Source organism: Berghia stephanieae, chromosome 1 (assembly GCF_034508935.2).
Source record: "Berghia stephanieae isolate SIO BIC M18660-M18661 chromosome 1, UCSD_Bste_1.3, whole genome shotgun sequence".
In the NCBI taxonomy this organism is placed as follows: Eukaryota; Metazoa; Mollusca; class Gastropoda; order Nudibranchia; family Aeolidiidae; genus Berghia; species Berghia stephanieae.
In genome coordinates, this window is record NC_088360.1 from 39,175,875 (window position 1) to 39,199,826 (window position 23,952).

The following is a 23,952-nucleotide window of genomic DNA, read 5'->3' on the forward strand; positions in this document are numbered from 1 at the left end:
AGCACTTTGAGAACGTTTAGTGGATATTGTGCTATATATAAAAGCTCGTTTATTAAACAATCGATTTTCCTTTAAAAATCGCCGAAGAACATAATATGTGCTTATGATTCTCGAATTTGTTAAGAAGGAAGATAAGTTTTGTACCTGCCCGGTGGACTACAGCGAGGACCTTGAGCTACATTCTCCAACCGGTATTATTTCGGGATATGATTTGGATACTAAAAATGAATTGACTTGACTTAACTTTAACGCTTTTCATCTCCTAGTCATACGTTTAGGACGCCTCGGTCGCCTCTTCTATCCTCTGTGTAAAAATCCTCTACCATTCACAGTCTTTGAAAAAAAAATATTTTCAGAAATAAAGATGAAATTTGAGTTAAGATTATAATATGCTTCAATGAAGATTTTAGGCATAGTTTCTTAAAGTAAAAAAGAAATCTCATATTCCTGTTAATTTTTAATTTAACCACTTAACTGCCGTACTCTGGAAAAACTCGTATTTAAAAATTTGGCCAGAAAACTCATCCTTCAAATATTGATCGTTTTAGATGACTCTCATCCAGGGACGGCTGGTAATATTGGGCAGGGTGGGCAAATACCAGCCTGTTTTTTTCAAGTTATAAGCTGTATTATCAGGTCCGAAATAATCTAATTTAAATTAGATAATTTTAAAAGTTAGTACTTAAACTTGATACTTCGTACTGAAATCAATTTGTATGTATTTTTGATAGATTGCGAATCACCATGCACCCCGTAATGCATAAACCAGGATACGCTCCTGTTCTTTTTTTATCACCCCCCCCCCCCCTTTCCCAACCACTCCACTCCGCCCACATCGTCATCTCATCGTCACGTCGCCTGACGGTGATTTTGCTGTCTGGCCTCTCTAGTTCTAGGTCGGGCTAATTCAAATGAGCCCACCTTATAAACCAGTGAGCACTAAATAGAGATTTTGGCAAACGAACTTTTTTTTATTTATTGCCTTACTTGTGCTGGTACCATTGATGTAATAACATTGGGAAGGTTCCAGTATTGAATTAAATGTATCAATTTACTAATATTATATCAAGTTAGTATTAACTTGTGTTGTTTTAATATATTTGTATATCCATTTAAATTATCTCTTTTTTCTCGTTTTCTTTAGTGCTTCTCAAAATTCATTTATTTAAATTGTTGTCTTATTTTTTTGTTTGTTTTGTTTTTTTTTTTTGTTTTTTTTTAAACAAATTAATTTGTTCCTTTTTTAAAAAAAATTTTTAAAGTAATTACCGCTGTATTTTTATTGCCAGACTAAATATTTTTGCAAAACAATGTATTTTCTATTGCATTCCCTCTAATAAAACACTTTTATTCAGAAGTCACGACTAAATAAATATATAAAATACAACCCCCACCATTTTGGTTTACACAAAAATTGAATTAGTATACGAGAAATACTCTTCTGAGAAAGGAGAGAGTTGAATTCTAAGTTATAGAGGAAATAAAGACGTTTAAAGGAAGGGTGGGCAGATTCCGTACTTGCCCGTCCTGAAGCTAATACATACATAATAGTTCGCGATGAAGAATCGGGAAGCTAGGGGTTGGTTGGGTAAGGAGTAAAGATAACACGGTCGTTATTGTTATAGTCTAACGAATGCATGAGGAGAGATTGGTAGCATTATTTTGTCTTAATTGTATTGTATGAATTATTGGCGACAGCCTAAGATTAAGTAAACTTTGTTTTTAATTTGTCTTTTTTTGACTATGGAACTGATACTTGTCATAGCAGACCTGCCTACTTGAAATAGGAAAATAAAAATCGTAGTTTTCAGGGTTAATAAAATGGTAGATATTTTAACTATCCTTTAAAAAAATCACCGGAATTTTCGTCTATTAAGGTATCAAATTTTTTTAAAAAACGAGAAAAACGGATTGGAAACGTAATAATGATGGTGATGGTGGTGGTGGTAATAGTGATGGTGGTGGTAGTAATGATGATGGTAATATTATTATTATTATTATTATTATTATTATTATTATTATTATTATTATTATTATTATTATTATTATTATTATTATTATTATTATTATTATTTTTTTTTTTTATTTTTTTTTTTGTTTTTTTTTTTAATTATTATTATTATTATTATTATTATTATTATTATTATTATTATTATTATTATTATTATTATTATTATTATTATTATTATTATTATTATTATTATTATTATTGTACGTATTGGTGGTATTACGATTGTTGTATTTTTTGTGGTTATTAATGGTAACAATTTATTGTTTGGTTCCATTTACCATTTTTTTCCACTTTCATGTATGTTGTCATCAAAGTGTATGATTTAATGGCGAAAGCCTAAGATTGAATAAACTTTGTAATATCGTACGGTAATCATCATTGTCGACGACATCGTCGTTGCCATCATTATCATCATCATTAACAACAACAACAACATTAACAACAAATACTACAATAGCAATAAAAACAATATCAACATCATCATATAATTTTCGTCATCGTCTCCACAACTATCATTCTAACCAACAGCACCACCAAAACCACTACCATAATTACATCCTCCCTCACCGTCTCCTCTGCCTCCTCCTCCTCCTCCACCACCACCACCATCGCTACCATTATTCCAACTGCTACCACCACCGGCACAATCATTCTAACCACCAAGAGAGCAGTAAAAATGATGCAATTTGAGCTCTGAATGAAACTCGAGTCATATCGCGGTTGTTGCTTCTCGATGAAAAATTTAAAGTTACTACGTACTTCTGAAAATGTAACAGAAATATCAATCTCGCCGTTAAGGGATTAAAGCATCTCTTTAATTTTTCGAGTGAACGAAATGGAATTGTATTGTCAAGGTGTTGTCGCATTTTGTCTCGTCGCTTTATTTTTTTGTTGTATTCTCTTTCGTGATTCCTTTTTGATTACGTTTGGAATAATTAAAATCTACTGGTATTGTCCTTTCATTGTGAATGTGATTATTTGTGGTTGAAATATTTTATTTTTTTAAAGTTGAAATATAATATATATATATATATATATATATAAGTATCAATCCACTATTAAGGTGACCACTGTGAAATGCACCAATTGGAGGACCAAGCATATGTCTTGTTCAAATTGATTAAACTGTTCAATCTTTGTTCAAATGAGTATAGTTTGATTCCCTACAATGATTTATGAACACAATTCTGATGCTTGATGATCACAATGGTATATAGAAAATTACTCGGTCCCCCTAATGTTTTACTAAGTGTTTCTGTAGCTTTAAGGAGACATTTGGTAAAAACATGTTTTTAGGGAGACCACATTAAAAAACCCTTTTAGGGAGCCCAGTATATGTTTATATATGTGTATACCTAAGAGTGCATTTTCAAGTGAGCTACCACCAAATTGTCTAAAATAAAGTAAGTCCTTAAGATTAAGAGCTTCATGGCCATAGTGTCGAAGCTTATCCCAGTGTGCGTAGAGTGAAGTGGCCGAGCAACGCATTTACTAACTCCTGGGAAGGTCCATCCCTCAGAAGGGGCGCTCAGGGAAATAACCTGGGACTCAAACACGGCAAAAAATATTCCCAGTTGCTCCGTGCGCCATTGTTTTTGCAGTCCCCGACCCCTTTAGAAACCTGACGACCCAGGTTAAGATCAGAGATAGAAGGGACCAGGCAGAGGAGTTTATTTGTTGTTGTTGTATACCACTGAATGGACTTGGTTTGTTTTGTTTTGTTTGTAAGGGTTTTACGGCGCTTGCAACACATTAAGGTCATATCAGCGCCAGTAAAAAGGAAGAAAATGGGATAGTAAAAAGTTCTGGAACTACAATTAGAGCACCCAAGAAAAAGTAAGGCAAAGGGGATTTGTTTCAAATAGGAAACAGTAGATTCCAAGAGCCCACTATCAAAGTACTTAGTTTGAGATCACCTAAACGTCTCATTCAGACACAAGCACAGGTCCCAACAAAGAGGGATACACTCAAATGTTTACAAAGCATAAATAATATGTAAACAAAACAATAAAGAGCATAACAGACAGATGATTTACAAGGGAAAAATATAATCTCCCAAAACTCGAACTATACATTTGACTGTTTCCCTCCCAGCCAGGTCCTGGACAAAACCAAGTAATCCCATCCCATCCCGAGACAAAGACAGAAAACAAGTTGGAAAACAGACATAGGGGGATAGAAGACGCAACGAGTACGTCCCTGCCCATTATGGGAAGTCGGGAACCCCACCCAGTGAGTGAATGGAGTTGGATGGATAGGACAGCAGATCTGATGGACACAATGAACGGCTTCAATCAACATCTCATTCACTTTAACTTGCACAATGCTTGCTTTGGTTTCGTGGTAGACAGTTCGTCTGACGCCCGAGTTGCCAGGGTTCGAATCCATATTTGTGGCGATGCAGAGTCATTGTAAAAGTCTCATTTACAGTCTCACTTGTGTTAATTGGAGTACGTTACTGAATTGTAACAACGTTGTTCGTGTCCATATAAATCTACTACCAGCTGCACGTTGAGCTCATTGTGGGTTTTATGATACATCAAGCTCGTGTAAAATTACATTTACATTTGACCGAAAAATGATACATAACGATAGAAGTCTACAAATCATATTGCAGGTTTATTTCAGTTCCAAAAGCCATCACAAACATTCATCCACTGTATCACATAAGTCTTTGGTCACCAAATAAAAGCATGAAGTTTGCTATGTGTACAGTGCAACATAAAAGGATAGAAACAGTTTTACTGATAAAACCCTCAAATGATAACAAACCAATATGTTGTTGCTGGTAAGTTGCTTAATTGCATTTGTTAAAAAGCATAAACTGTGAAGCAAAAGTGTTGAAAATCGTTTGAATAAAGTTTAATGCAAAAAATAGATAATTCTTAAGCACTTTATGCCGTTCTAAGCTGTCGTTGCTGCATTTTTTTTCATTATTAATTATTATTATTCTGATTAAGGATGAGGGGATAAAGAAAGAATGAAATTAAATGCACAGAGGTGTCATTTCTTGACAGTCACCTCTAAAGATTGCAACTCTTAAAACTATCATAAAAAGAATAGTGAAATTTTACATTAGGTATCTAGAAAATGCTGAACATAAAGCTACATTGGCCAATTAAGTTAGGGTTAGTAGAAAGACTTTTTATTCTGCCATATCTGATTCTTTCAGATAGTTCTACATAGCTGCCAACTTTTCAAAAATAAAATAAGGAACGCTCATTTTGCCCGGGATGAGGGGCGATGTGTGCCGAAGCCCCCCCCCCCCCCCCCTTCATCGAATCGCAACATATAAAAGTCAGCCTTTTTAATTACTATTACTAACACTAACAAGTTTGAGATGACAGAGGCTAGTCCAAATGTTGCTCAATTATCGGGTTTAGTACCAGCACATTTGAATCGTTAAAATGACACTTTCCACAATGATTGTTGTTTTGTTTTTAAGGGTTTTACGGCGCTTGCAACACATTTAGGTTATATCAGCGCCAGTAAAAAGGAAGAAAATTGGATAGTAAAAAGTTCTAGAATTACAGTTGAAGCATCCAAGAGAAAGTAAGACATAGGGGAACTGGGAACAAATAGGGATCAGATGTAGATTCCAAGAGCGTATCACCAATGTACTAAGTTTGAGATCACCTATAAGTCTTATCCGGACACAAGAACAAAATCCAACAAAGAGGAACACACTCAAATGCTTACATTATACATTAAAAAATAACAAATATAGTAATAATACATAACAGAGAGATGATTTACAAGGAAAAAAATATCATCTCCCAAAACAATAAATATGCATTTGACTGCTTCCCTCCCAGCTAGGACTCCGGCGAGGGCCAGGAAAAAAACAAGTAATCTCATTCCAAGACAAAGACTGAAAGCATGTTGGAAAACAGATATAAGGGGATAGAAGACACAGTGTGTACCTCCCTGCCCGCTATGGGAGCTTTCCACAATGAGATCAAAATTCAGAACGGACAATATAAAGAAAGAATTCAACTGCCTCAACTTTGATAAGGACCAATACACAAGAAGCACGATTGTAAAATAAATGAAATAACTTAAGATGGTTAGAAATGCATAACTACCAACCTGGTACATCACTTGAGAGGGCGTTTTGGGGTAAAAATTAGGTGAGTTCAGATAAAAAGTAGACGATTGCATATATGTTTTCTTTCATGCAACATAATGGTCTTTAAGTAGTATACTATAATAGTAGTTATAGTAAAATGCACCTCTAAATATTAGAGAATTCCTACTTCTTTACTTTGACAAGATAAACACACCTAAAAATGGAGTATACTTATTTTTCTTGAACCTAAACCGTTACAAAAGCTTGCTTGAAAAAAAAAATTAAAATCAGATGAAGATGTTTTTAAAGGGATTAAATTTATATATTTCATAAATTAATAAAGGGAAATAATCATTGTCATCTTTAATCAATATAAGCAATTGATTTTCTTATTGAATACCTTCCAATCAAAAAGGTGGATTTAATTTTATTCTTAATTAAAATAATATTTGTAACAAATAGTGAAAGTATCAATACTGTCTTAGAATATTCAAAGTATATCGAGGCTAACATCCATATCCTATGCAAATCTCCAATACATTATGAAAGGTTTGAGTAAAATACAGGCGTCATATAAACGAATGGAACTTTTTTAATTGTTGAAAATCATTTATGTTAGAGGCATAATTCAAATTAAAGAGCTACACAAATGGAGATTATGCTCTCACTGGACACCAATAATAATGATAATAATAATAACAACAATAGTAGTAGTAGTAGTAATAGTAATAATAATGGATCAATAATAAAATTCATTAGGCTCACATGGCTTTTTTACCACAAATTAGTCAAAAATTACAAAATACGGATTTTGAACTAAAAATAAGCACTTACGGACTCAGGAAGTCAAATACGGAACAAATCCGTTTTTAACAGAACGGTTGGCAGCTATGGTTCTACAAAGCATTTGTCTCTCAAGCTGAGCAAATGAATGTTCATATAATATAAAAAAGGATATTGCAATGATGAACAGATTGTACTATATAAAGATAAAACGTTTTTGTAAACCCCCAAAATATGTCAATAACACTATACAATACAATGAATGTAATACAAATCAAATTCATGATTGTCATTACACCGATTGAAACGCTCTTTCCCTTCTATATTTATTTCTTTCATTAAAAATCTTTGTCTTCACCAAACTAATTAGTGTACCTTCAGGGATTCCTTTTTGTGAAAATACCCTGTGGTGTTTTAAGAACAGAATAATTTCAGACTTTCTAGGTAATGATCCCCTTGAACCATGTGCTGAAACATCTTCGACAAAGTTTTTAAAATATGACTTGACTCTATCTGTATCCTCATCTGACCATGACATGTATCTCCGATTTTTGCTTGAATTCCTCTTGGGTTCAGTTTGTTTTGAAGAACACGTAAGCTGATTTGGCACTCCTGCTTCACCATCAAATATTTCTTCTTGATTTGCAGCTGTTACTATGGATGTTCCAAAATTTGCATTTGAGTCTCTATTCACTACAGAGTCATTTGTTTCAATGTTACAATTTCCTTCCCCAGTGACCGATGCTGAGTTATCAATTTGACCCAAAAAATGACCAACTTCTGTTATTTCTCGTATTGCAAGTGGACACTGATAAATGTTTTGATTGATTGATTCACTGTGTCCCATATGTCGATAGAAGACATCTCTCTCGTGTTGTGGGACATCAAGTAAGGCAAATAATGTCGAAGCTCGGTGCCTGAATTTATCAGCTATTAACAACTGGGGTTTCTCTAAATCCTTTACTAAGGAAGTGACATATTTGATGGCAATGTAACCACTTACATGATCTTTGGATATTCCTGTATTTGGAAAAAGAAATGGGTTGTCTGAAATATCAACAGCTTTACGCTCCTGTGCAAGTTTCCTTAAAGGCTGAATTGTGTCATTGGGTATCAACACAGGGACCAACATCTTGCTTCCCTTTCCAGACTGATAGGCCAGCTTATACTTCTCAAGTAACGCTTTTTCCAGAGGATCACTGACATGTTGTACAAGCTGGGGATCAACCCATACACCTGAATCTGCATCATTCCAGTCTTTTAACAACATCCTTGCGGGTTCTCCGCCTCTCCTCGCATTAAACATTGTAAGCCTAGCTACGATGACATTGCGAAGCCTAACAAACATATGTGAATCAAATAATTGATAATCATCCTCACAAATACGGACCATCTCTTCAGTAATAAATTGCCGTAGCTTCTTTATATCATTCTCTAATGGCATCTCTTTGGGTTTTCTCAAATTTGTTCTCTTTGCTTCACATTGAACTCTGGCTGTAAAAAAAATACTATCCCAATTATAATCCAGGACAGCTTTGAACAAATCTATCTCTGCGGATTCTTCCATTTTGTTTTGCATTATATATTCCCCTTTTAAGAAATTAATTAACTTTTTCAATATAAATCCAATTGAAAGCTTCAAGCCTGCTTTCAATGTCCCATCCTCTTTCAAAGTCATTTCAGAAATGGTTTGCGATATTTCATTAAAGTTACAACGCTTCACCACGTCCTCTCCAGAGAAAGAAGGTTGATTCGTTCTCTTCCTAGTTTTTAAAATCAAATTTCCTAAGATGCGTAAATCACTCATTATAACTTTTCTCTCCTTCTTTGAACTTTTACTCCACAATTTTGTTCCTAACAATACTATAGCTTTGTCTGATCGACACAAATTTCCCACTTCATCATTCCGAAATTTGTCAAGAATATTCTCCTTTATTTCTTTACTTGCATTGGGAGCCACGGGATAAAATTTTACAACCCCAGTACACAGAGCATGCTCAGTACTACATTTCTTTTTGTGTTCATAAACCCTTCGTCCAGAGTAAAACCCCTTACAGCCAGCACACATAACAACTTCATGTGACCCTTGTGCTCTCTCACGCATAACTATTGAATTGTTTCTAGTGTTTGAATAAAAAATGCCCTTTTTCTTGAGATAATCCATTGTTCTATCCCTTTCCTTTACAGGCTGTTTCATGGCCTCTGTAACTTCTGTCTCATCTTTGTGTTTCCTCATCAAATGCCTTGAGAGTTTTGTTTGCAACTGTCCACAGTATGGACAGGGTCTCCTTGGCTTTTTGTATTTCTCTGGAAAAAAAAGAAGAAAATAAAGCACATCATGCTATGAACTATGAAAATAAATCAATAGACAGATCATATGCACATCAGCTACATGACAGCGATAGAGAGGAATAGCATTCCAAATATTTAAGGCCTGGACAAGTAACTGTCATAATTCCTTCTTGTTATATACTTTTCTACCATCTATTCCTTTGGAAGAGGTATGTTAGATTTGTGGAGACCTCTGCCACATAACAAATCCAGTGAAAAGACGCCATATTTTTGTTTTGAAATAGAAATAAATAGATCAATCCACCCACTTCACTGGGTTCAGGGTTCCCTCTTCATTATAATCAAAATATGAACATAAATCGGAATAGTAACACATTGAAGTCTCATCTGAATACATAGATTGTCCTTTGTTGTTTCAGCGAAAAATCAGACAGAATGTCAAAAGAATTTTAGGTTTTTCCCCAACCACCCCTTGGAGGTATCAGTATCAGCGGAATGGTAAGCGTCATGTTTTTTACGTTGAGCAACAAAATTTACTCCAAATGCTTCACTCGACCCAGGCGGAAAAGCAATCAAGAATAGACCCAAGTCCTATCCAAAGACTAACATTTCATTTAAGTTTATTGTAGGCCCTTGGCCAATCGACAAAATTCAATTCACATAAATTATTTACAACAATCAGAAATTAATTATATCAATAATAGTAATAGAATGCAATGAAGGCAATATCATAATAATAATATAATAATAATAATAATAATAATAATAATAATAATAATAATAATAATAATAATAATAATAATAATAATAATAATAATAATAATAATAATAACAGTAGCGGCTATAAGTAACAATTAATATAGTAACAAAAGTAATAATAGACTATAGTTCATAGTCATAACAATGACTTTCTTTGTCATTGAGGGAGTGAGAAAACATCACCGGCTGGCAGAACAAACAGCCGACATCAATCAAACGTCCTCCAGACCGGTTGAGCATCGGCTTCATTAATTCCTTAAAGACTTCCCCCCAACTGCCTGAACGATGCTGATGCCCAGACAACTTAATCCTGATTTATATTTTGTGGGAATGAAATATGACATGTATATGCCGGAAATATTTCAATAACAAACACACTGTTCAGATAGAAAATATTTGAGTCTTGCCTTTGTTAATTGATACAGGTAAGTTAGGAAAATAAATGCTAGTAAAAACGATCAGCAAGTTCGTGAACACTGCTTCTCAACTCGAACATATGTTTTCATCAAATCTACACACATCATGTTGTGAGCTGAATTTTAATGATCTCAGTTGTCATTGAAAGGAAACCCAAGAATTTTAGAATAAAGAAAAATATTGAACCTGGAAGTCAAAAGGGTTTGTAGCACAGCAGGCATTATCAAAGTATAATTTTAGTACCGACAAATTAAAAAGAAAATGTGCTTTTCTTTAAATGCTCCCAATCATCATATACTGTTTAGGTTGCAAGATTAATAAAAATGTTATCTACTCTGATTCTCGTTAAGTTTCCAGCTGGTCTGTGAAAAAAAGCCTTAAGCATCATAGAAATACAAAGAAACAGTTTTAATATATAGATGGGTTGTAACAAAAAAACCATTTTAACACTTACAATACAAGCAATTTAAGTCTATTACAGACAAAAAAAAAACCCCAATAAAATAAACATGAACATTTTTATGGCTGGTTTCACTGATATCACTCACACATTGGGGTTTCAGATTCTAAGATGTCCACCCTATCAAATTTGGATTTGTGCTTGTTATGTAAATGGTAGCGTATTTTGCGACGCAGCACTGCCAAAACAGAAAAAAAATGCAATAACACAAATGCAGCACCATGGAGGGGGTGGAAGTTTTCTTTTAAAAGGAATGGGTAAATTAAAATTGATCCCACAAATATCAAAGGAGAAGAATGACAAAAAAATGACTCACCATTGCACGTAACACGTTGGTTTGCAAGTGTATAGCATTCGGGTTGAACCTGGGTCCCAGACTGGCAACGAGGTTCAGTCTGTGATAGTTGTGGATGAGGCTCTGACTGAGTTGGGGAATGAGCACTAGGTTCCAAAGACAATGATGTACTCAGCATTGGGTACCTCACAGAGTACGTAGAGGAATCAGACTCGGAGTCAGCAACAAAATCGGGACCCTGTATATTTTGTGGAAAAGATGACAGATCAATCAATTTATTCATGTTGACAATAAACATGAAGAGCCATTGTTTAATAATCCAACTAAACAATTAGCTGGTTAATAATGCAAGTATAATAAAAAAGAGTTGAGAAAGGCAGACATATTGTCTAAGTATTTAATATGTTCAACTGTGCTTGGATAAATATAGATACACCAACCAGGGTTTCAGTAAACCGTTTTTAACCAACTCTTTAAATCCTACACCAGGACCAACAACTACAAAACAATTTTTTATATCACTACGATTCTGGACATATAAACGGTTGTCATTGCAACAATATGAACTTCCTAACCTTGCAACTGCAATATAGTTAACAAAAAAAGTTGATAAACATTACGATGCAAGAGAATTTGGACAAAATGCGAGATCAAAAGTATAATCCCAACAGAAGCTATTTTAATTTTTCCTGGAAACGCATCATTTTCACATTTTGTCAAATAAAAAAACAAACGACTTCAAATGTGAATGGCTCATCAATGAATATCACTTCAAAATATAACGAGGAAGGTTTAAAATAGTGTTATTGTTGGCGAAGTCCACTGCAAAGAAAAATTTTTAACAACAAAAAACTAGGAGATCTCACTGGTGTAAAACAGTGTTGTCCTTGTCCTGAAATATTGTATTGCGCCTAACAGACTGCAGGTCTCATCTTTTGTGGCAAATGTGTTTTGTCCACCACAAAATATGTTGATGTGAAGCATTTTGAGCATGGTGCCAACTGTGGATAAACGCTATACAAATGTTATGATTTTATTTTAATGTACATACTTACCACAAATGAATCATGTGATATGGAACTTTGTTCTGCATCACTTTCAGGCTCTGAGTTGGAGTCTATATAGAAAATAAAAACAACAAAAAAAAAGCTGAAGACTATCATGTGCAAGTTTTTCTCTAAACTCTTAAACAAAAAATCATGCCATCTTGTGCTGTAAAAGGATTTTTTAAAAATTATTTACCTTATGACTATTGTCCTTTGGAAAAAAAAAGAAAATTAAGTCCGAAACCTTCTGGCTATTTTCTTTTAAATTTCAAGAACGTCAGAGTTGGCAAGGGAGACGGAAATATAATTCCAGAAACCAATCTGTCTATAATCATATCCATATGATAGTTTTTCGTTCAAGATTCAGGTACAGTCCACTTAGGATAATCGCAATACCTTGGGATCATCGAAAATGTTGGGATTAACCGAAATTCAGTTTCCTGTCCACTATTTCAACATTTTACACATTTATTGTCAACTCAAACCAGTAAATAATATTCTTAGTCCACCACATACAGAGCAATTTGATTGAAACAAAAACCATATGGCAGCCCCGTGTAGATTTGTCAACCAAAAGCAGCTATGAAGCAAGCCGATATCTTATTCAGATTGGAAGAAGTTTCAATCTTTTTTCTCAACAATTCAACATTTGTCAGAGTTAAAGAGATTAGCCTTAATGAGAGACAATAAGCTCTCACCAAACTCGTTGGTCACAATGCACAGTTGTTAATCCTAAAACAAAGGATATCGCTCAGTCTCTCTTTATAACTGTCATTTATAACCTGTTGTCAAGATTATGACCAGCCCCACCCCTCTTCTATTTAATGGCCACCGATGACGTCACAAACCCATACTGCAGAGCCCCGCCCTCTTTCGACTCTAACAGAGTGGTGACACACTACTGTAGCATTAAATCCTGCTCACTCTCGATTCTTCAACCTGTCACGATTTCATCCATGATGAAATTTAATCATGATATACTGTTTGATTTCTTGAATTTACCACTTTTTAAAAAACCGAAGTTTGTTGCAATTAACCAGTGACTTTTATATAGAATTATTTCCATTGCTTAGGAAATATTGTGATTAACCGAAAGTTGCGATTAAACGAGTTGCAATTATCCGGAGTGGACTGTAATAGTATTACACATCATGACTCAAAAAAAAAAAAAAAAAAAAAGCAAACTATGTGTACCTAAATGTTATTCATTTCCTCATCAAATTACATTCTTACCATTAACATCATAGATCACATCAAAAGGGTTGTCTGGATTGACAGCAAGACATTTTTCAGGATTTTTAAAGCTCAAATCTCTCTGATCTGAAGTTACAAAAGAAATAGCATATTCTCAACATTAAACTATGATTTTGTGATGGCTGTGATATGGCATACTGTATGCATAAAGCAAGATGCAAAGACAGGTTTAAGTTTAAATTATTTTATATTCTTTTCAAAAATCCATTCTAGTTTTGCCAAAATAAAATAAACACGAGAAGTGTTGAGTTGGATAAAGCTAAAACTAAAAGTAGTAGTGGTAGTAGTAGTAGTAGTAGTAGTAGTAAACGACAGATCTTACTCACTAGTGTGAATCTACAGTCTACAGAAGTTCCCGAATTATCTGACTCCACTTCCAAATGACTGACTGACAAGTGACAATCATCAATCGGTGTGTGTGTGATTGTGATGTCTACCCTATTGAAAATCTTAAATCAACAGTGATGTAATAAGAATGGCCAATAACTTACCATTTAAATTATCTCGGTGTCTCTTCAATGATGCCTCCAGCATCAATTTACCCCACGATGCCATAGACGTCTAGTTTGGAACTCAGCAAGTGACGAAAAAATACTTGCGGCTATAGAGAGGACGTCCGTCGGCCACTCTCTCCGCAAGTCAGTTGTCAGTGGTTATCAGATAATCATTGGTTCTTGAAAAATATAGAAACACAGCGGTTCATTTAAAAAGACTCTTTTGTAGATCAAGATATAATGTTAGGTATTGCACTTTAAAATCTCTTCAGACATAGAACGGGTCAACTTGACGTCTAGACCAAATCATTTCGAAGATCGATATGGCAACAGCAACGCCTGGAATGGAGGATTTAAATGCGGCATCTGACGATTCTACTGCTATGACAGAAGATGCTCCATTTCACGACGTCGAGATGGCTTCAACTGGCATCAGGCATCAACATGCTACTCAATAATGGGTTTGATGAAGCGTTTGACTAAGAATTAAAGCTGATAACTGATAACCACCTACCTACTACTGACTTGCGGAGTGAGTGAGTGCCGAGTGCCTCTTTATGCGCGAAATTGACTAAACATACGTTTCACGAAAAAAAGAGTTACTATGTTTGCTTGTCTCTTGTCACCAAGATAAGAATCCGGACCAAGATTCGATAAATCTGTTTCTAAAAATAGATTATAATTCGTATATCTTGTTCATTCCTCAGTTCATCAACTTTCACACAATTTTATATTAGGTTTTCATTACTATAAAAATCCATATAATGCTCTAGAATTTTAGAGAAAATTTCGGAAAGATATATTGCCTCACTATTGAAATATATCGATGAAAACACTGGTACCCCTATTGTACTTTTTTCAGGCGGTCACCTTATTGACCAACGTGAAAATTTAGGCATAACTCTTCTTACTGTGGTGTTTAACAAATAACTTCAATACTATGATTTACAATTATATATCCTTGACGGTTGGGTTGACAACTTTAAACTAAAAATAGAAAAGTGAATGTGCTAGAGGTCAAATCAATAGGGGGACCGGATTTTGGTCTCCCTATTGGTAAAGTACTGTAAAATGAACTAATAGGGGTACCAAAAGTCTCCCTATCCGGTATTAATACATATATATATATATATATAATATATATATATATATATATATATATATATATATATATATATATATATATTATATATTTATATATATGTATGTATAGAATCGTGTTTGATACAAATATGGTACGAAAAGTGCTCGACATGTAGTAATGGAGCGAATTATTATTTAAAATATTTACCACAATGTTTGGGGCAGTCTACATCAATGTTTCAGGCTTAATTTGCCATCTTCAGGACTGAGTTGTTTTGTTGTTTTGTTCATCATTATCATCATCATTAACAACAACAACAACATTAACAACAAATACTACAATAGCAATAAAAACAATATCAACATCATCATATAATTTTCGTCATCGTCTCCACAACTATCATTCTAACCAACAGCACCACCAAAACCACTACCATAATTACATCCTCCCTCACCGTCTCCTCTTCCTCCTCCTCCTCCTCCACCACCACCACCATCGCTACCATTATTCCAACTGCTACCACCACCGGCACAATCATTCTAACCACAAAACAACTCAGTCCTGAAGATGGCAAATTAAGCCTGAAACATTGATGTAGACTGCCCCAAACATTGTTGTAAATATTTTAAATAATATATATATATATATATATTTTAATATATATATATATATATATATATGACCGAATCATCTTTGCCCCACCACTATAAATAGGCTAGAACCGCCACTGCTCTCATCTTGACAAAAACTATCAAACCTGGGTCTTCTTTCGTTTGATAGTTTTTGCCAAGATGAGGATCATTTAAATTGATCGATATTTGAAGGACGAGTTTCTTGGCCAAATTTTTAATTACGTGTTTTGTTTTTTCCAATTGGTTAAAGGCATCATGCCAACCCTGTCTCAATACCGTTTGGAGATGATTCGTCACATTTATTAATAATATTTGGTTTGGACCGACGTGTACTTGCACCGTGATTACAGGTCTGATAACCCAAATTGTTACAGGCTTGTAGGCTCATTGCTGTCATGGAAATACTCTCAAACAAACACAAAATAGTGTTCATTACAACAATATTAAACCAAGCCTACAATTGCGTTCGGTTGTCAAACCTACAAATACGTGAACCTTTTTTGGGGGCAAATTAATTATCCTTTTTTTTTCTTTCACCGAAAGACTGCCGAGGTAAGGAAAATAATACCCATTTATTCTTAGTCACATTATGTCTTCTTTGTTTGCAATAATTGCACCAATGTCGCAACTAAGTGCATATCATTTTTTTAAAAAATCAAAATCAGCAATCTAAAGCAAGACGGTTATGTTGTTCAAAACTGCGTCTTATTAAGTTGGCCTTTCACTGATCACGTAGGAATATTCGTTTAGCTACAAATAATCAGAATTAAATCATCTAACAAAAGTATAAAACAAATTTTATCTTAAGTTCAGCCAAAGTCGAAATACAGTCGGCTCCCTTTAAATGGAATGGAGGAGAGACGTAGCTTCATCTAATATTAAGTGACCTTTATGGAAGAGTCCTTTGGTATGACTTTCTCCGCCTAGGTACAAGTAGAAAGAGTGAAGTATCGGATTTTATGTTGACGGATAAGCATTTTTTTAAAAATACATTGTTGTCCTCGTTAATTTTTTTAGGGTTATGCGGCGATTGAGAATTGTGTCATTTTTGTGTCAGTAAAAAAGGAAGATGATGTTCTAGATTTTCTGTTCAAGTACAAAATAAAAAGTATAGACATCGGGAATTGGTTCAAATGGAGAACAGAAGATTTCACGAGCAATATATCAATCTACCTATCTATTTGAACATTATCTAAAATTGTTGTCCTTGTTTGTTTTTTAGGGTTTTTACAAAATGACTTGTATTCGATATTCCACTGGGCAAAAGATTGGCAAATGGATTTCAATATTTCCAAAGGTAAGGTCTTGCATGGGTGGATATTATCCATCTCATGTTCATAATGTGATGATGAAAGATTCACGACCACTAATTCCGAAAAAGGCTTAGGAATTGTTTTTGACCAATTAGTTCACTTTGATCAACACATCTCAACTTGTATAAACAAAGCTAACAGAATGATAGGTAAGCCCAAGTGGCCTTTATAAAAATTTGATAGACTTTATTCTGGTCCAACATCGATTCAGAAATATCCTACGCAACGCAACAACTATTCCAAGCGCAGATTGTAATAGTGACCACCGTGCTGTTTATAAAAGTTCAGCAACTTTCCGATTAAATTGATAAAATAGATAAGAATTGGATTCGAAAATGGAACACAAAAGCAACAATTGCGAATACCTGGTCATGACATGAGCGTCATTGTCTTGTTTATAAAGTGCAGAAACTTTGCGAATAAATGGATAAAATAGAAAAGAATTCGATTCGATAAGTGGAACACAAAAGCAAAATTTGTGAATATCCGTTCCAGACATAAGTGTCGTGGTCTTGTTTATACAGTGCATAAACTTTGCGAATAAATGGATAAAATAGAAAAGAATTCGCTTCCCTAAGTGGAACACAAAAGCAAAATTTGCGATTAACCAGTTCAGACATAATCGTCATAGTCTTGTTTAAATGAAACAATGAAATACAATTTTTAAAAATTTATGTTCATTGAGTAATTAAGCTAAATATGCGGAGTTGGAATAGATAGACCGATCCGTGAAATTTTGAATAATTAGCTGTTTTTATTCCCCACCATTTAGATTATGTGATTAAGTTTATTATTGAAATACACAATTTATCTCACTTATCGATGTTTTCAATAAAGAGGATTGTGTGCGTGTGTGTGTGAACCCTAGCAAAGAAAACTATTTGAGAGAGATATGTAATCAATAAGCAAAATAATAAGCCCTGACCAGTTTTCTACAATAAAATGAAGTATTATTCATGTATTTATCATGTTTTTCAGTTTGTAGTTGAATTCTAGAATTAATTCTTTATAGGTCTCATTGATTTTATGTCAGTCTTTAGGACACTGATGACCCTAATGCGGCCACAATTTACAATGTGACGGTCACAGCCCATTAATCGCAGAGTGGGGTACTGTTGTTTGCAAGTAATGCTATGTAGTAGAGGGAATTAGGATAACACCGTGCAAATTGGAGTTGAAAGCAGGAAAGTTTGCATACAGGTTACCAAGACCCATTAAAAACTCATCTGCTATAGAACCACTCTGGCAATTAATCATAACGTTTCGGTTTAAGCCTTAAATTTTCCCTATTACAGCTATATTAAACAAGGGAAATAACTGCGTAAATACATATATTTTCTTCATATTCACTGGATTTGGGGAAATCGGGCTAAACCATGCACATTGGAATTGAAAGCGTGAAAATTGGCATACAGGTAGCTAAGACCCATGTAAATGTCACCGGCGATAGAACCACACTCTCGCACTTTATTATAACAGTACATTTTTAGCACTTTTATTTTTCCCTATATAGCATTACTTATCCAAGGAAAATAACATCGAGAATACAATGTGCGTTCAATAATTTAAATATATTGTTGACCATTTACAGTAGCTAACAAATGGCTTCGGATGGGAATAGTACAGACGTTTCGGGGGAAACCCTTCGTCAGCAAAAGGAACGTTGAAAACACAAAGCAAAATGTAGTAAGAATTGTAGCGTGTGTATTCCTGGATGGTTGAAGCAAGAGACGTTTGCGTGGTGTTATCTAGTTGATATATTAAAAACTTGTCCCACCAGTCCCTGCGAGAAGTTCTTTTTGTCATTGTAATTGTATCTGAAAACATGCAAACGCATTCCTTTTTTAGTCATATGTAGTATTCTTCCACTTCTCTCTCTCTCTCTCTCTCTCTCTCTCTCTCTCTCTCTCTCTCTCTCTCTCTCTCTCTCTCTACTTTCTTTCTTTCTTTTAAAGATCCAACTACATTCAATTGTGAATTATGAGAGTTTCATATGTAATACACAACTAATGCTACCGTTTTTAAACGCTACATTAACTACACAATGGTTCACCAGCAAGACACGTAAGACCTATTTCATATAAAACAAGCCATCAGTACAGAGTCATTTTTGGACAACAACAGATAGAATAGTCGCGGTGCTTTTGGCCGAGCACTCAATTATACCTGAACGAACAGGCAATTTGTGTGCAGTGCCTTACACAAGGACACAAAAGTACAGATAGAACATGCTCCCAATGTCACCATGCTGTCAATAACGTCGATGATGATGATGATGATGTTGATGATGATGATGATGATGATGATGATGATGATGATGATGATGATGATGATGATGATGATGATGACGATAGTCAGTGCGTTCTAATACAATTTTATGGGTATGCCGACTCCATACTGTCATCAAAATGTAGTTGTCCCTCAGACCCATTCGGTCCATGGAGCCGAAGTTTATCCCGGTTTCTATAGCGTGAAACGGACAATAGAAATTGCCTGATAGGACGCTAGTCTATCGCAAAGTACTTTCCACCAGATATAACAGACCCAGCTACCCAATTTCCACTGGGTGGACTGGTAGGTCAGGAAAAAAATTTGACTGCGCCCGGTATCGATCTCGGTCCCTTTGCTTGTGTAGCGAGTGCTCTACCAACTGAGCTATCTTGATCCCCAACTATTATCAAGTCTGACCAAAATCGTCTATAAAACACGTAAAATGATTATTGCAGTATTTTTGGAAAGACAAAATAATTAGGGGAAGGGGGAAAGGAGCACTGTCTGTGTCAACCCCGGTAGCCAACATGTAATCGAGATGTATTCTGCGAGTCTGTTTGTCTGTCCGTCTTTATTGGTGTAGTTGATTATACTTGCTAAATCAGATAAACAAAAATCTATTATTATAGAATTCTGCATGAAAGAAATCCTAACAAAATTGAATAAGATGGATGATTAAACAATTTGGATAGTTCGTGAGTCCAAAGTTTAGAGAAAGGAAAACATCCGGTTTGAAGCTAAATATAGTCACCAATGGGAATCCAAGGATGGCGTAAATCAATAGGAACGAACGAATTTTTTGTCGTCCATTTTAAAATTTAATAATAATAATAATAATAATAATAATAATAATAATAATAATAATAATAATAATAATAATAATAATAATAAAAGTGCATTCAGTGAAATCCCAATCATGGTTTCCCAAAAACAACTGGCGCTAGAATCCCGACTACCTTCTAAACGAATGCTGTTTGTACGATACATACTAAATACATGTTCAATATCGGGTGCAGAAAATATGCGTTTGATTTTATGAAATTTAAAAAAGTAGTCCCACATTGTTCTTTGATGTTATTTGTGGTTGCGTTTGCTTTGAAACTTATAAATTATATTGTGTTACATTGTTTACAAAATATTTCTGGTATTCGTATGCTTGTATAGTTAACGGACCGTCGGTCAATCGTGGTCTTTATTATTTTATCATTTATTTTGATTGGCATCATACATATTATGTGAATTTGATAGGTTGTTATCGATTGTAAATATATCATTAAGTGATTTTTAATTTTTTAATTATTTTTTTTTTGCGGCGATTTAAATGTTTTTCTAACATTCACTGCCGAGCACCTCCACTTTTCTGTTACTATTTTAACGATCAGCTGATTTTCTTTTTTTTTTCCTGGGTAATTTCGAGGACATTTTTTCAGAACGAGGCTGGGCGCGGCCTATTTTATTACCGATAATAGGCACAGTTGTTGCCACTTTTCCTTTCACTATAAATGTCCCATCAACAGCAGTCAGTCAGTTAATTAGACCAATTTATCTCCTCTATAATGCTCATTATAAGAGGAGGCTGTTTTTTAATATGCCGCATATTGTGTTATATTACTGTTGGTATCCACTCCTGAATATTTGATATTTTATTAAATATAAGTGGTAATAAATTTAGTCAATTAACTAATTTTAAGCTTATATTTGTTATGCAAAGTTCTATTGTCAGGGCATTTTCACACAATAACATTTGAAACTTAATTGTTATAACATGACTTGTTGCAACAAAACATAACACAAAGAGGAAGAACATCGACGGTGTGCTTGTTCGATTGCGACTCACAAAAACGTTCTCTTTTAACTCGAAAAAAAAGCATCAGTGAAATCTAATCTGTATCTACTCACTCAGAATGGATGGAGATAATAACGCAGGTGAGTTGTAGACTATTGATGATGTAAAGAGTAATACCTTAGAAGATTTGTTTTCTAGCGTTGTGTAATTAGTTGCTATCGTAGTGGCCCTAGATATCGGGTCACCGCTGTAAGTCTCTTAGAACTAATAATGAGTCTTCTGTTACATTATCAATATATGGCTTTTTATCAGTCGCTCTGAATTTTACTTATATATATTTTTTTAAATTGTCAGATTGGTTAATAAATACTTCCTTCTATTCGATTGGTTGTTTTGGTTAATTCCATGTCAAAATTTAAGCCTGGTGATATTGTGATCTTAACCCTATCGTTTTAATTAGACATATTGTTGCAACATCTTGACATTTCCGTATTTGTGAGTTTGTGATTTAAGTAGAAGCCATCAATATAAAAATCTGGCATAATAACTAAAAAAAATTACATCCTAATGGTGTACCCCGTTACATTGGTAATTAAATTCATTATATTGTCATTGCTTATAAAATCAGGTTTAAAATCTTTCCTTATTAGGTAAAGCTGCAGTGATCATCGAGGATATCGTAGGCTTTGGCAGGTTTCAAATCATCGTTACGGTATGCCTCTTCCTCTTGGCTAATATGTCCGCTGTTTCCACCGTGCTCTTCATGTCATTTGGTAGCTACAACCCTGGTTGGAGGTGCAACGATCTCATTTATTCAAATACTTCCTTTATTGACAACACCACTGCTATAATCGACAGTTACAATATCAGCCACGTTATAGAATCAACCAAAGATGACTCATCAAGCCAGTCTCACCCAATCAGCAAAGACCCCGTGGTTGAAGTGAAATCTTCTGAATATATTATGCATGGAAATTGTGAATTATTTGAATCCTGTAAAAGAATAGAATTTAACCCAACCTCGGAAACAATTGTATCTGAATGGGGGCTTCTCTGTGACAAGCAATGGATATCATCTATAATAATATCCATACAAATGGCAGGCGGGTTTGTTGGATCTTCGGTAGTCGGACATCTTGGAGACGCTTTTGGAAGACGGTCTGTGCTCTATGGAGCCCTTTTAGCAAATTTGTGCCTCAATATAATCTCCATCTTCTCAGTGACTTGGGAAATGTTTGTAATTATTCGTTTCTTTCTTGGAATAAGTTGTTCTCTCGTAATGACTCTATACTATATTTTTGGTGTAGAGTTTGTTCCCCAAAAATGGCGGAGCGTTCTTATCGGCATACCAGCTTGGAGTATCAATAGTGTTCTTTGGGCCCTGATCTGTATGATTTTGAAGAATTGGCGCCATATTCAAATAGTTATGGTCATAATGGGAGTTGTTGGGTTTGTCCCAGTTGTATGGGTACCTGAAAGTCTGAGATGGCTGGAAGTCAAAAGTACATCTAAAAAATTTGAACGTGCGGCTAAAAAAGTTGCCAGAACGAATGGTAAGCAGTTACCTTCCTTAGAAATATTGCAAGAAATGGCAAATTCTAGCAAAAAATATAATGATGTAATTACTGAAAAGAAGTTTTACAACTTTTTTCATCTGTTTAAAAAAGGATACGCAAAATATACAATAACTATGATTATACCTTGGTTTACAATAGTTTCATTTTATTATGCGTTGGAATTTGGCATCAAAAGTTTGCATGGATATTTTTACATCAACTTGTTGGTTTCTCCAATTCTCACCATTCCACTTTCTCCTTTCCCTATCTTCTTACCAAATCTTGTGGGTAGAAGAATGGCGACATTAATTTTTGGCGGAGTAATCACCACGTGTTTGATGGGAGCCGCCATATTGGAATATATTGAAGCTTCGGAATCGATAAAAAGTATAGGAGTCCCGGGCCTGGTTTTTATTGCGAAAGCTTGTTTAGATGGAATGTGGTGTACGTTAACGGTCCTTACATTGGAATTGTACCCAACTGTAGTTCGTGGGATTGCCATTAGCTGGGGGAACACAATGGGAAGATTTGGAAGCATTGTGGCACCGTTTTTGTCACCTGATCAGTCCCACGGCGCCAACGTCTCCTATACAATTATGGCTGCTATCATGTTTATTTCTTGTGGGATTATTATTGGGCTACCAGAGACGAAAGGAATGACACTCAAAGACACTTTGGACACGAAGAAGAATAGGAATAATAAAAACGATGATTATAAGAGAAGTGATGATTACGTTGAGGACGATGATGACCAATGCTAGTGGAATTAACAAGACAAATTATGTCGGGCACTGGGATAATTGATTGGAATTGATATCAGACTGGATTCTTTCCGCAAAGCCATGCCATAAACTAGTGCGGCAGCTCCGGCAAGAAGAAGATAAGATAAGATATATTTTACTGATCCTTGTATGGAAATTATAATTTTGTATCACAACACAATTCGGTAATATCAATATGAAATATCAAATGTTAATAAATTAAATAAAAAATGGCAAAGAATATTAAAAGCTTAAAAAGTACAGCGGAACAACAAGTGGATATATTATTATGGTGACTATGTGTCGATTATACTTATAACAACATTCTTGTTCAATATAAATAAATAATCAAATGATTATGAAGATACTTTATAAACTGGTAAAGGTTAAATGATATTATACTAAAAAGTAGAGAGGGATATAACATAAAAATAGTGTTATTGCGATTGCGTAAATATTTCATCTGATGAATAAATAAATTATTTTGCGCAATCACAGTATTTTGGTTATCACCTTATTCATAGAGATATTTATCATTTGCTTCTGAAGAAGAAGAAGAAGAAGAAGAAGAAGAAGAAGAAGAAGAAGAAGAAGAAGAAGAAGAGAAGAAGAAGAAGAAGAAGAAGAAGAAGAAGAAGAAGAAGAAGAAGAAGAAGAAGAAGAAGAGAA

At 34.5% G+C, this 23,952-nt stretch overlaps 2 protein-coding genes across 2 annotated transcripts; one reads left to right on the forward strand and one right to left on the reverse strand.

Annotated features, from left to right (window-relative positions):
- Window positions 1-319: 319 nt before the first annotated feature.
- LOC144963467 (uncharacterized) lies at window positions 320-14,076 on the reverse strand. The gene is made up of 5 exons (XM_078897548.1): window positions 13,878-14,076; window positions 13,366-13,452; window positions 12,142-12,203; window positions 11,108-11,324; window positions 320-333 (listed from the first exon to the last, which is right to left on the reverse strand). Exons 1-5 carry the CDS (start codon window positions 13,939-13,941, stop codon window positions 320-322), a joined length of 444 nt encoding a protein of 147 aa, XP_078753674.1. The 5' UTR covers window positions 13,942-14,076.
- Window positions 14,077-20,710: 6,634 nt separating this feature from the next.
- LOC144963932 (solute carrier family 22 member 4-like) lies at window positions 20,711-23,879 on the forward strand. The gene is made up of 2 exons (XM_078897879.1): window positions 20,711-21,106; window positions 21,617-23,879. The coding sequence occupies exons 1-2, from the start codon at window positions 21,085-21,087 to the stop codon at window positions 23,281-23,283; spliced, it is 1,689 nt and encodes a 562-aa protein (XP_078754005.1). The 5' UTR covers window positions 20,711-21,084; the 3' UTR covers window positions 23,284-23,879.
- The last annotated feature ends 73 nt before the right edge of the window (window positions 23,880-23,952 follow it).

Bases quoted from the DNA above. Each gene is read 5' to 3' on its own strand.
- LOC144963467 (XM_078897548.1), bottom strand. From the start codon at position 13,941: ATGGCATCGTGGGGTAAATTGATGCTGGAGGCATCATTGAAGAGACAC. The intron at 13,453-13,877 runs GTAAGTTATTGG...TTGTAACTTCAG, and splicing joins ACACCGAGATAATTTAAATG to ATCAGAGAGATTTGAGCTTT. The intron at 11,325-12,141 runs GTAAGTATGTAC...CAAAATATACAG, and splicing joins TATCACATGATTCATTTGTG to GGTCCCGATTTTGTTGCTGA.
- LOC144963932 (XM_078897879.1), top strand. From the start codon at position 21,085: ATGGATGGAGATAATAACGCAG. The intron at 21,107-21,616 runs GTGAGTTGTAGA...TTTCCTTATTAG, and splicing joins GGATGGAGATAATAACGCAG to GTAAAGCTGCAGTGATCATC.